This window comes from Caretta caretta, chromosome 12 (genome assembly GCF_965140235.1).
Source record: "Caretta caretta isolate rCarCar2 chromosome 12, rCarCar1.hap1, whole genome shotgun sequence".
NCBI lineage: Eukaryota > Metazoa > Chordata > Testudines > Cheloniidae > Caretta > Caretta caretta.
This window is the reverse complement of record NC_134217.1, coordinates 14,001,370-14,015,431: the sequence shown is the minus strand read 5'-3', so window position 1 is coordinate 14,015,431 and position 14,062 is coordinate 14,001,370. Positions and strand designations below refer to the sequence as shown.

Sequence of the window (14,062 nt, the reverse complement as noted above, 5' to 3'; positions counted from 1 at the left end):
CTATTGCTATATGTAAATAAGGTTTTAAAAATGTTTAAGAAGCTTCATTTAAAATTAAATGAAAATGCAGAGCCCCCCGGACCGGTGGCCAGGACCCAGGCAGTGTGAGTGCCACTGAAAATCGGCACACGTGCCATAGGTTGCCTACCCCTGATGTAACCAAATATCAACCAGAATATACTGCAGTAATTTACCATAGAGATCGGTGTGTAATGAATTTGATAGCTTAGCCTCAGTTTCCAACTTCAGATAGTGAAGATTAAATGTTAAGGGTGCTACTGTAAATATAACATGAACATGGTTGATGAACATGTAAGATGAATATGACTGATTTTCTAATTTTACTACATGGTTTACTTCAGAAGAAAATAAGCATTAGTAATAGTTTTGTAGCTCAGTAAACAGTCACAAAAATCAATACAAGTCACTTCTTTATTTATGTGGAAGATATTTAGTTTGGGTTGAAAGTATCAGAACAATAATATGAACCTCCTGGTAGAATACCACAACTAAATTTCTGAAAAGCCACTTGGTTAGTCTCAGTGTTGAATCTAGCTGTTTTAAATTACCATAATACATAATACCAGTCTTAATGACAATACAGATGCACAGTGCCAAAGAAAGCTAGAAATAGTGTCCAAAACGATGAGCTAAGAGCCAGCCCAAGTGACATACTTATGTCTGTTTACAAGGAATGGAGGAGTTTAGGAATGCTGATGCCTGTGGTCTCCAGAATGTTCCAGAGGATTGAATTGTGAGGATTTACAAAGTCTGGATGAGAGCAACACTGCTCCTGGAGATGGTAGGCCCTAAAATGGAGGCATCTATCAGTTCATGGCAGAATTTAGAGAGATCTGTGGTCAGAATATATTCCATTGGCCTCATAATGTACATCAACAAATTAATATTGTATGGATGTCATTTCAAAGCCTCCTAAAGACGAAGAGACATTATTAACGTGATTAGAGCACAGATAGTTCAAACTGTATGCAGATATTCAAACTTGCATTTTTGCATTATAGCTGCTTTTTTTTTTTTTGCTGTTGAACTGTAATGAATTGTCTCATAATCTATTCCATCTTCTTGCCATTAGCAGGCTTTGAATGTTCACAAATAGGAGCAAAGAACTCATTTTCCAGAGGTTTAATCACACAAAGAGCGAATGCCTAATTCTCTAAATGAAATGGTCTGTGATCACTGAAGCAGAGATTTAATATATCACGGCAAATTAGGTAGATTTTAATAAATTACTTATCTCTCTGAATACTTTACATATGCTTATGAAGAAACATAGCCTGTTTGCAAACAGTGAAAACCCACAGCCTATAAAATCCTTTGAAGAAAATGACAAATAAAGTAAATTAAAAAATGAAATGCATTATATCCTAGTTCTCCAGAGACAATCCTTTTCCTGCATTGATTCACAACTCCATTAAAAATATCAATTAAATCTTTCATTGAGATTGGTTAAAAGCTAGAAAATTAACTTTCCAAGCTCCTTTCTAGCCACTGGTTATCCAGATACAAGGATCATTGTATGTGTTTGATGTAAGTTTTAAAAGTGATCAAAAAACACTTGCCTGTCCCTACAGCTCAAACTAAGCGGAACTGAATCAGATTGATTCTTTTATATTTTCTTTCTGTGCTTTGATAGCTGTTAGTTGAAACTGTAAATCTCTTTTACAGCATATGAAAATTGAGTCCACCCTCCCCCTCCTTCAAATCATGATAATCATAAACAACTACTTATAATGTTAGTAGAAGGGCAAAAGTTATTTTTAAAAAAGCTTGCAGTAATTCAATAAGTCTTGCAACTAGCCTCATTCTTTATATTTAATTGATAGAAACTGCACGCATCAAAGAAAACGCATACTGAGATTTAATGTGCATAAAATGGATATTAGCATTTTAAAGAGGCAGATTAACACATTAATCCAAGTGATTTTCATATATTGCTTCTAATAAAATCTTCACAGTATAAAATTCTTAATGAGGCTAATCACAGGCATTGCATTTAGTGGGGTGATTAGGGATAACATAAAAGTATTTTTAATCAGTTTTCTAAGGCTTAAGCTTTTTTATTAAAAATTAAAAATTCAACTTGCATTTTTATTACTGTTTTATGTAAGAAAAATGTTGAAAATGCAAATAAAGCACATCATTCAATCATGTAGGTATTAATTATTTACAAGACGTTGTCCATTGTGGAGAGAGTCTTAGCCTTAGGGGGAAATATAAAAACAAACAGACTGAAAAGTATACAAAACTTTACAACTATAAATCAAGCATGCTTTTCATATAAATTATACATTAAATATACTGTAGTAATTACAAAAATCTCATCTTCGAAGAGCTATCAAGCATGTATTTACACTGGGAGAAGTAGCATCTGTAGGCACACTTTTCTTTCATGCCTCCTAGTCATCTCTGTGTTCCTCATAGACTGAGCGCAGAACATGGAGGGCCTCCACTGTTACTTTGAGCTTTCCAATTATTGCACTATCATCTTGTGAATCGAAAACTAGAAAGGAAACATCAGACAACAATATTAGCAATTTAATTTAGTTTTTGTTTTACAATTATTTCACTTTAGCATTTGGGAAGATTAAAAGGCAACCATACAAGGTTAAAAAAATGGCTGTCAGTTCTAGTGCTCAATCCTGCAAGATGCTGAGTACTATCTACCCAACTGAAGTGAGGGGGAGGAGATGGTGCTCGGCACCTTACAGGATTGAGTCCTTTCAACACTAGGATGGAGGAATACTTTAAATTCCACCTCAATAATGATTGGTGCAAGGTTTAATTTTCAAGCTAAGAAAGCAGTATTTATTATATACCTTCCCAAATTGTTTGTTCATTTTTCATAGTAAATAAATATCACACGAGGACACATATACATTTAGGGTCTGATCCTGCTCTTGCTGAAGTCAATGAGTGTGTTGCCATCAACTTCAGTAGCAGCAGAATCAGACCCTTGTTATCTATGCATTAGTACACAAGCAGATGAGGTGTGAATTGTCTGTGTTATAGCCGGCTGTGTGCATGATTGGGGATTGAATCATGCAGTTCAGATATTAATATACAGATGACAAGCTGATGTTGTCCGAGTGAAGCACAATATGATTTTGACTCCAGGCTTCTTGCATGCTGTAGACAAATGTAGACAAAGACATTATTCCCTCTTAGGGTGAACCGTGACCAGATAACACATTTTTTAAAAATCAACATCTTTGTCTACATTGGGTGCTTCAATGGTGTTTAAAAACTTGACATTTAACATTAAGTTTACACATTTTAAAATACCATTAATTTTTCCAGTCTAAAGAAGTCCAATGAGAGGCTCTGCTGCTGTGATTGCCAAAGTGCTGCTAGCAAACATACTCCTCTCTCCTGGGCCTCTATGCAAGGCTATGAGGCTCCTCTTAACGAAAGTCTCAATAGAATTTTTTTTTGAATAAACACAAAGTTTTGGGGGTGGCAGTTGGGTCAGAACAGCCCCTCAGAGCTAATTTAGCAGTAAGCAAATGGTATGATTATGTGTTGTATTCATTGCAGGGACCAGGATACCTCACCTGGGAACCTGCAGACAGCTTTACTTCATGCCACTATTTCCAGACTGTTAGGGCAGCTCAGGACAAGCTTGGAATAAGAAGAGGGTAAGGCACTCTCTGTAACTTTAAGTTTGTTTATATGTACAAGAGACAGTGTTGTGTAGTTGATAACTTAAAGGACAGACAGGATAGGACTCCGGGATTCTATTTCCAGCACTGCTATTGATTTTGTGCATGCTTGGACAAGGCACTAAAAGTGTACATTGTTAGCTTAAAATGTACATTTTTTGGATGTTTTTCTTTTTACCTACTATTGTCACAAGTAACATTTAAGATTGCTATAAATTGAAAGATTAGAGAAAAACACTATTTCTCCTGTATTTTTTCCATTTATTTACATTGTTCTTTTGATAGCACTTAGTGTATATTTAGTGCCAATGTTTCCCTTGTGTCAAGCACTTTCTCCGGATCTTCTTGCATGCCTTCCATACAACCCAGGACAGTAAAACATTTTAAAAAGAAAATGGGATTCTAAAACCACAAAAATGGCAAAGTGTAGATGTAGTTTTTGAAACTACTTTTATACCATTTTTTTAATTAACTAGATTTTGAGTTCGCAGTGCCCCTTTAACCTCTCTGTGCATCAGTTTATTCATCAATGGAAAAAAGTATAACCACCACCACTTCAGAGGGATTTTGATAAGCTTCATTATTTGTAAAGAGCTTGAGAATCCCAAATGAAAGGTGCTATATTCAATAAGTGCCTATTATTATTAAATTTAGTAAAGGTCTGGACCTAAAAGGCCTGATCTTCAAGAAGAATATTTTTACAATGATTTACACTGAGGAAATTTCTTGAGAGATGTTCTTTTCCTGTTGTGGTGTAATAAAAGGAAGTTACTCACCTTGTGCAGTAACAATGGTTCTTCGAGATGTGTCCCTGCGCCTCTAATCGGAGATTTTTGGTAGCAGTGTCCGTTGAGCCTGCGTATGTGCTCTCCCTCCCTCATGGTCTGCCTTGAGGCTATCTAGCACTATGTGGGTGAACCCCACCTCAGTTCCTTCTCTACTGCAGAGCCCTATAGAGAACTCTGAAGTAGAGGGGAGGAGGGCGAGTTGTGGAGCACGCATAGGGACACATCTCAAAGAACCATCATTACTGCACAAAGTGAGTAACTTCCTCTTCTTCTCTGAGTACTGTCCCTGTGGGTGCTCCACTGTCGGTGACTCCTGAACAGTACCCACCACTGGAGGCTGGGACTTCAGAGTGGAGTCTCGTACTACAGAGTACAGTGGAGTTGAAGATGGCGTCGGGGGCCAAATATTCAGTGATAGCATAATGTTCTGCGAAAGTATGGGCTGAGGCCCAAGTCGCTGCTCTACAGATTACTGAGATAGCGATATCTTTAAGGAATGTGATCGAGGTAGAAATTGATCTCGCGGAGTGCGTATGGACTCTGGACGGAGGCAGCAGGTTGCGCTCTTGATAACAGTGATTAATGCAACCAAAAACCCATTTGGATAGTCTTTGAGATGATATCACAGAGCCTTCGGATCTTTCTGTGAACAAAAGGAAGAGTTTAGGGGATTTCCTGAAGTCTTTAGTCCTGTCCAAGTAGAATGCTAGTGTTTTTCTAACATCTAGCATATGCAGAATTGTCTCCCTGTTGTCACAATGTGGTTTTGGGAAAAAAAACAGGGAGATGGATCTATTGATTCATATGGAAAGTTCAAAAGAAAGTAGGGAAAAACTTGGGATATGGCTTTAGAGTTACTTTGTCTTTAAAAAAGACTGTGAATGGTGGGTGTGCCATCAGGGCCGCTATTTCTCCTATGTGCGCAGCGGAGGTGATGGCAATTAGAAATGCTGTCTTCATGGACAGGTATAAGAAAGAGCAAGTTGCCATGGACTCAAAGGGAGGCCTAGTCAAAGCCCTGAGAACTATGTTAAGATCCCAGGCTGGAGTGGGTGCTCTCACATGCGGGAAGAGATTTCTAATGCCCTTAAGGAATCTACACGTCAGTGGGTGAACAAACACCAAATATCTGTCTACCTGGCGGTTGAAAGAGTTTTCGCTGCTAGATGTACCTTAAGGGAGCTGATGTGAGGAGAGAGTGACCTCTTGAGGTCTAAAATGTAGTGTAAAATGAGAGGGAGGGAAGATAAGGTTGTGTCTGTGTATTTAGAATGACAACAAACTTGGAATTGTTTCCATTTTGTAGGTAAGTATGTTGAGTGATCAACTTTTGGCTGTGTAGCAACACATCTTTCAGCTCGTCAGAGCATTCTGCCTCTAAGCCTTGGAACTAAGAAGAAGCCAAGCCTGGAGGTGGAGGACCCGCAGGTTGAGGTGAAGGATCAGCTCATTGTTTTGAGAGAGAAGGTGAAAAATGGTCCAAAGAGGAACCATAGGGCATATTGCCATCTGTGTCAGGTAAGGGAACCAGACTTGTCTTGGCCAGGACGGGCAATCAGAATAACTCTTGCTTTGTCTCGTTGAATTTTTAACAGGATCTTGGATAACTGAGGAAACTCGGAAAAGTCATATAAGAGGTCCCCGTCCCATGAGGATGAGGGAGTCTTCCAGTGAATGTTTCCCCAGGCCAGCCCTGGAGCAGTAATGAGGACATTTCTTGTTCCAGTAAGTAATGAAGAGATCTGTAGTCAGGCTTTCTCAAAGGGCGAATAAGTCTTGTAGCACCTCTGAGTTCAGTTCCCATTCATGATTGTGACAAAAATTCTCGACAGACTGTCGGCTGTCACATTCTGTATCCCTGGTAGATAGACAGCTGAGGTGAGCACATTATGATGGATGCACCAATTCCAAAGTTTGAGTGCTTCCTGGCAGATCTGGCACCCCCTTGGCGATTTATGTAAAACATACAAGTCATATTAAGTCCATCATGAACTTTATGTGGGTGTTCTTGATGAAAGGCAGAAAGTGTGCACAGGCATTCCTGACAGCCCTTAGCTCCAAAAGAGTGATATGGAAGGTCACTTCTGTGGAAGGCCATTTGCCCTAAACCTTGTGGTTGTGTAGGTGAGCTCCCCAGCCTATTAGAGAGGCCTGTCCCAGGGTGGTGAGTTTGCATAGCGGGAGGAATGCTCTCGCTTGTACTGCATCAAGGTTGGTGCTGATAAACTCCAGTCCCTGTACTGGAGTTAGTGCGCTGCTACAATGAAGAGAATCTTGGAGAATACCCTGGGTGGAGCAGTCTGTACTGATAATGGTCCTGCCCAAAGGTAAACCGTAGGAAATCTCCTGTATGATGGCTGTATTGAGATATGGAAGTAGACATCTTGTAGGTTGAGGGCCAGAAATCAATCTCCTTGTTCTAGAGCTGGAATAATGGTTTCTAATGTGACCATCTTGAATGTCTGTGCCTTCCCATATTTGTTTAATGCTCTTAGATTTAGAAAGGGCCTCCAACTTCCCTTCGCCTTCAGGATCAGGAAATAATGGGAGTAAAACCCCTTGCTTCTGAGTTGCACTGGGACTGGTTCTATGTCCCTAGGGATAACAAATGATATATTTCCAGATGAAGTAGGTTCTCATGAGAAGGGTCCCTGAAGGGTGATGGAGAAGGAGGGTTGGAATGGGGGAGGGATATGAATTGAATGGTGTAACTCTTTAAAATAATCTCCAGGACCCATCTGTCAGAAGTGGTATTCTCCCAACTGCTGTGAAGTAGGGCCAGGCAATTTTTGAAGAGGTATGACAGGTGTGTAGATGGAAGCTGATGTTGCAAGGTATAATTGTTTGGGCCCTTGACCAACCCATCAAAAGTGCTTAGAAGAGGCGGTTTGAGAGGTTGTGTACCGGGATGTGGACTGCTTCCACTTTTGAGTCCTGGTCCTCTTACACTGCAGCTCGTAACACCGCTGAGATGGGGGGTACTGAGGAGATTGTGACCTGTGCTGTGGCTGAAGGTATATCTTTTCTTCTGTCCTGCAGTGTAGATTCCTAGGGAGTGTAATGTGGTCTGGGAATCCTTCAGGATGTGGAGAGAAGAATCTGTCTTCTCCGCGAAGAGTTTGGGCCCTTCAAACTGGAAGTCTTCTGCAGCTCTTTGGGGAACTCAGAAAGGCATAGCCAAGAATCCTGTCTCAGTACCACTGTCATGGAGACCGGAGTAAAAAAGGAAACACTAACTGCTAAGGAGAACAAAAGAAAAAAAAAAACTACGATTTATGCCAATCACATAAAGGGATCACAGGTAAGGAAGGGACAACTGCTCGCTCCATTTCAAGGCCAAAGTGGTTGAGAAGGAACTGTGGCAGGGGGGTTGCCCACGCAGTGCTAGATAGCCTTGAGGCAGACCACGAGGGAGGGAGAGCACATGTGCGGGCTCAATGGAGACTGCTACCAAAATTCTCCAATTAAAGGTACAGCAGTGCACATACACTTACAGTGGAGCACCCATAGGGATACTACTCGAAGAACTGTTCATGTATCTCTAATTTCACATGTTCTAGACATTCAGAACACACACTGATGCTGTATAAGACTCTAAATGGAACAGAATACAAAACAAATAGTGATGGTTTGCATAAAACCTACCAGTTAGCCAGGATAATTAGTCCCTCTCTTACCCTGAACATGAAAGGTATCCAAGATTCAAAATGTTTTATAGGAGGATTAAGTGAAATGAAAGTAATACAGCACTGTTGACTGTCACAGTACTCAAATACCTGTTTATAACTTTTTACACTGGTACTTTCCTTCCGGTTTAAATTAAAATTACAGTGCAGCAAAAAGAAACGGAGTACTTGTGGCACCTTAGAGACTAACCAATTTATTTGAGCATAAGCTTTTGTGAGCTACAACATCAGATGAAGTGAGCTGTAGCTCACGAAAGCTTATGCTCAAATAAATTGGTTAGTCTCTAAGGTGCCACAAGTACTCCTTTTCTTTTTGCGAATACAGACTAACATGGCTGCTACTCTGAAACCTGTCAAGTGCAGCAAAAAGCACAAAAAGCATGGCAAAGTAGAATTTCTTAGCTTTCATCTAAACTACTTCATAAGATTTGGCAGTTTCATATCCTAAAATGAAATTAACATCTGGGACATTTGAAGACACCAGGGGATGATGGAAGGGATCACATCTATTTATTACTATTAATATTATAGGTACAGTTTATCTAAAACAAACAAAATGTCAACAAATAATGGTTCCCTATGTTACTAGGAAAAAGAAAAGGAAAACATATTTTCCTACACTAATCGCTACATGTTGGCAGAACAACAATTAGTTCTAAATACAACAGTTCTGCCTGTTACACTTTTAATGACTTCTCAAAACAATGATTATTAAGAATTTTAGGTGCATTTGTGAAAGTAGTTTCAAGGGTAGAAAACATTACTCTTCACTAACAAGGTCAGCTCCCAGACTGCTGCGCTGGGCATCACACAATGGGGAAGAGATGGCCAGCCCTCTGTGGAGATAGAGGTGGTTAGGGACTATTTAGAAAAGCTGGACGTGCATAAGTCCATGGGGCCGGACGGGTTGCATCCGAGAGTGCTGAAGGAATTGGCGGCTGTGATTGCAGAGCCATTGGCCATTATCTTTGAAAGCTCGTGGTGAACGGGGGAAGTCCCGGATGACTGGAAAAAGGCTAATGTAGTGCCAATCTTTAAAAAAGGGAAGAAGGAGGATCCTGGGAACTACAGGCCAGTCAGCCTCACCTCAGTCCCTGGAAAAATCATGGAGCGGGTCCTCAAAGAATCAATCCTGAAGCACCTGCATGAGAGGAAAGTGATCAGGAACAGCCAGCATGGATTCACCAAGGGAAGGTCATGCCTGACTAATCTAATCGCCTTTTATGATGAGATTACTGGTTCTGTGGATGAAGGGAAAGCAGTGGATGTATTGTTTCTTGACTTTAGCAAAGCTTTTGACACGGTCTCCCACAGTATTCTTGTCAGCAAGTTAAGGAAGTATGGGCTGGATGAATGCACTATAAGGTGGGTAGAAAGCTGGCTAGATTGTCGGGCTCAACAGGTGGTGATCAATGGCTCCATGTCTAGTTGGCAGCCGGTGTCAAGTGGAGTGCCCTAGGGGTCGGTCCTGGGGCCGGTTTTGTTCAATATCTTCATAAATGATCTGGAGGATGGTGTAGATTGCACTCTCAGCAAATTTGCGGATGATACTAAACTGGGAGGAGTGGTAGATACGCTGGAGGGGAGGGATAGGATACAGAAGGACCTAGACAAATTGGAGGATTGGGCCAAAAGAAATCTGATGAGGTTCAATAAGGATAAGTGCAGGGTCCTGCACTTAGGACGGAAGAATCCAATGCACCGCTACAGACTAGGGGCCGAATGGCTAGGCAGCAGTTCTGCGGAAAAGGACCTAGGGGTGACAGTGGATGAGAAGCTGGATATGAGTCAGCAGTGTGCCCTTGTTGCCAAGAAGGCCAATGGCATTTTGGGATGTATAAGTAGGGGCATAGCGAGCAGATCGAGGGACGTGATCGTTCCCCTCTATTCGACATTGGTGAGGCCTCATCTGGAGTACTGTGTCCAGTTTTGGGCCCCACACTACAAGAAGGATGTGGATAAATTGGAGAGAGTCCAGCGAAGGGCAACAAAAATGATTAGGGGTCTAGAACACATGACTTATGAGGAGAGGCTGAGGGAGCTGGGATTGTTTAGTCTGCAGAAGAGAAGAATGAGGGGGGATTTGATAGCTGCTTTCAACTACCTGAAAAGGGGTTCCAAAGAGGATGGCTCTAGACTGTTCTCAATGGCAGCAGATGACAGAACGAGGAGTAATGGTCTCAAGTTGCAGTGGGGGAGGTTTAGATTGGATATTAGGAAAAACTTTTTCTCCATGAGGGTGGTGAAACACTGGAATGCTGTACCTAGGGAGGTGGTAGAATCTCCTTCTTTAGAGGTTTTTAAGGTCAGGCTTGACAAAGCCCTGGCTGGGATGATTTAACTGGGAATTGGTCCTGCTTCGAGCAGGGGGTTGGACTAGATGACCTTCTGGGGTCCCTTCCAACCCTGATATTCTATGATTAGTATCCACTGCATCACGTTTACATAACAAATCAATTTTGTCAGTTGGGAAATATGACTGAAGAGCTAGAAGACTAAAGGTAGGAGGACACAAAAATTCTCTGTTAAGAGACTACTTAGAATAGATAATGTTCTGTATAGCTCTTCAGAGAATCATCACTGCTAGGGAGAGAATAAATGGTTCAGGCAAAATAAGAACCAGCCCAAACCCACATACTCATTGATTCAAAGAATTGAAACTCTTTCAGTGTATGGAAATCTGCTTGTTCTCATCATTTACCTACTTCACTTGAATTCTGGCATGTGCTCTAGGAACTTAGAAGTGCATAGTGTACTCTGGAATTTCAGCTCCAGCACAGTTGCAAGCACACACAAAAAATGGGTATCGGGAATAGATAAGAAGCATCAGTCACTCATTCCCCACTCAGCCCCACCACATTACTAACTCAAGAACTCAATATCCCATCATTCAGTTTCCTCTGCACGTCCAACACCAAGTCAGCTCCCACATCAGGTGGGGAAGAGAAAGAGAAGTGTATTGGCTGTAGTCTCTTCCCTGTGACCTCGGGCAATGGGAGGGACTCTGAGGGTACATCTACATTGCCAAAAAAAAAAAAAACAACCCCACCTCAGTGGCAGTGAGTTTTAGAGCTGTTTCAGGCTCATGATATAGGGCTACAGATAGCAGTGTAGATGTTACTGTTTAGGCTGGAGGCCAGGTGGGGGATGGGAAGGGCTAGAGGAAGCCAGGAGGGAGACCTCTCTCCTCCCCACAAGAAAATGAAAGATTCAGCATCTCATCATACTTCTTCAGGTGGTCCTCCCTGCTCCAGACAGACAATCACCACCTATGTTTGCCAGATGGGAAATTAATCAACAGTAATTGAGTTTGCTCTAACTGAATATCGAATGTAAATCAATACTCTTTTGTCATGTCTTAGATACACATTTCATACAGAGGACAGAGTATCTTTGTTTAAGATTCAGAATTGGTATATTTAGCATGAATTCAGACAGTTGAACTACATAAACCATGTGTGTATTATACACAGTGCATGAACATTCTGTGGGACTAAAACCTGAGGGTCTACATTGGGGGACCCAATTACTTATTGAAGTCACTGGGGTTTTCAAATTGACTTCAACAGAACCAAAATTTGGCCCTTTGACACCACAGAGATGCTATAATTGCCTGCAATGGATATTTGCAGTAGGAAATTATTGACAAAAATGTTGAATATAAAATTAAGAAGTTCAGAGGCTTTCCTGGCATTTAAAGAAATACTCTGCTTGTACAAAAGATAAAAATATACTAGTGAGTAATTAGGCCTAACAGTCTCAGGTTTTGTAAACTGATTAATCTAAACTACTTTACTAGTAATACTGTTCAGATTTTTTCCAAACCAGGGACTGTATAACTCTTAGTTAGAAGATTATATTAATTCTATTAAGTTCTTTCAGTTTTAGGGAATATTATTTATTTTCAGGAATAAGTTGTATGTGCAGATGAACTGTGATAATTTATTAAAGTGATACTGTATGGTTCAATATTATAATAATAATTAAATCATTAAGTATTAAACCTCTCAGAGTAGAGAAGAAAAACTCTAGTAAAATTTTGAAATGAACAGATGTCAAAAGTTAAACCTAAGAATTCTGCTAAACTTACCATCAATATCTTGCTCAATTATGTCTCTTTCTTTCTGAAATATCTCCCTTAGACTGACATAAGCAAAGCCAATGTCTTCACACTCAAGATCTTGTTCATCTTCTGGAGGGTCACTAACCACTGTAAATCGTATGCTGAGAATAAAACAAAAATTCTCACTCTTGAAATGATCCATAACACCCAATCACTTGGGGACTAAATTCAGAGAATAAAACAAATATAAAGGCAGAGCATATCTAGAATTTCCCAATTTAGCATATAAAACAACTCTTGATCAGTGATTCTCAACCAGGGGTACACATACCCCTGGGGGTATGCAGAGGTATTCCATGGGTACATCAACTCATCTAGATATTTGCTTAGTTTTACAACAGGTTACATAAAAAGCATTAGCGAAGTCATTACAAACTAACATTTCATACAATGACTTGTTCATATTGCTCTATACATTGTACACTGAAATGGAAGTATAATATTTATATTCCAATTGATTTATTTTATAATTATATGGTAAAAATGAGAAAATAAGCAATTTTTCAGGAATAGTGTGCTGAGACACTTTTGTATTTTTATGTCTGGTTTTGTAAGCAAGTAGTTTTTAAGTGGGGTGAAACTTGGTATATGCAAGATAAAGCAGACTCCTTTGAAAGGGGTATAGTAGTCTGGAAAGGTTGAAAGCCACTGCTTTTGATTAGTGCTTCTCAACACTTTTCATAGCAGGACTCAATTTTTCATAGCACATCATCCAAGTACACCTCCACTGCCTTCCCAGCTGGCTGAGATATACCTCTCCTCCTCCAATTAGAAATATGGGAAGGACTGGTCATTTGTGACCCCAAGTTGAGATCCCCTGTTTTAGATTAAATACATTTTTTCATAAGGTGACACCTAATTGTTGATCACACAGTAATATATTAAGAGAGGCAGAATTGTCTACAGGACTGAACATACCTCTCAGAGCCAGAAACTTCTAAATTCTTAGCTCATATTGTTCAATTACTTCACCATTTTCAAAATTAGGAAACTGAAGTACAGAAATGATTATTCCCACATAACTCTCAGAGCTTTTTATGAGCACTCATGTATGTATAATGCTTTGAAAATGTAAAGCACTACTGTGCTTTTTACTGTGATGACCTTTATTTGCAATTTGTTTGAAATGGCAAATAAACTGTCTTTGGGTGGAGGGGGAACCTGGAATAATCAATTTCCATGTTATGTTTTTAATCGTGGCTGGCATATGTATACTTCAGGCTGAAAATGATTAATTAAATATTGTCAGAATTTTGCTGGTTAAATCTTTCTGTGCTACAGAAAGTCCTCAAGCAGAAGATCTGCTGCTTTACTTCAGCGTTATACCACATAATAAACTCTAGGCACACAACAAAATGCAAAGGTCACTCACTCTTTTGGCATTATACTGAATCATGATAAATAGATGGTAGAGATATAGGGGCTAGGCAAACCAAATAATAAATCAGCCAGATAGCAGAAATACTAGCCATATTCAGTGAAGCAGTAAATCAACTGCAAAATATTCAGCTGTATGATATTTGGGAATTTACACATCTGTAATAGTTACTAGAAGAGAATATCCTAGCTAAGAAAAACATCACTAGTTCTTGTTCGACATTGGTGAGGCCTCATCTGGAGTACTGTGTCCAGTTTTGGGCCCCACACTACAAGAAGGATGTGGATAAATTGGAAAGAGTCCAGCGAAGGGCAACAAAAATGATTAGGGGTCTGGAACACATGAGTTATGAGGAGAGGCTGAGGGAACTGGGATTGTTTAGTCTGCAGAAGAGAAGAATGAGGGGG

At 40.1% G+C, this 14,062-nt stretch overlaps 1 protein-coding gene across 5 annotated transcripts in view; it reads right to left on the bottom strand.

The window, feature by feature from the left end:
- Window positions 1–413: 413 nt before the first annotated feature.
- Window positions 414–14,062, bottom strand: part of RPGRIP1L (RPGRIP1 like) — a 141,483-nt gene continuing 127,834 nt past the window's right edge. For 4 of the 5 annotated variants that reach the window (XM_048816996.2, XM_075118349.1, XM_048816995.2 and 1 more), the window contains 2 exons: window positions 12,245–12,378; window positions 414–2,521 (listed from right to left, as the gene is read on the bottom strand). In XM_048816996.2, coding sequence (XP_048672953.2) covers window positions 2,418–2,521; window positions 12,245–12,378 — 238 coding nt within the window. In that variant the 3' untranslated portion in view covers window positions 414–2,417. The remainder of the gene's footprint in view (window positions 2,522–12,244; window positions 12,379–14,062) is intronic. The other variant, XM_075118351.1, reaches the window with a different exon arrangement.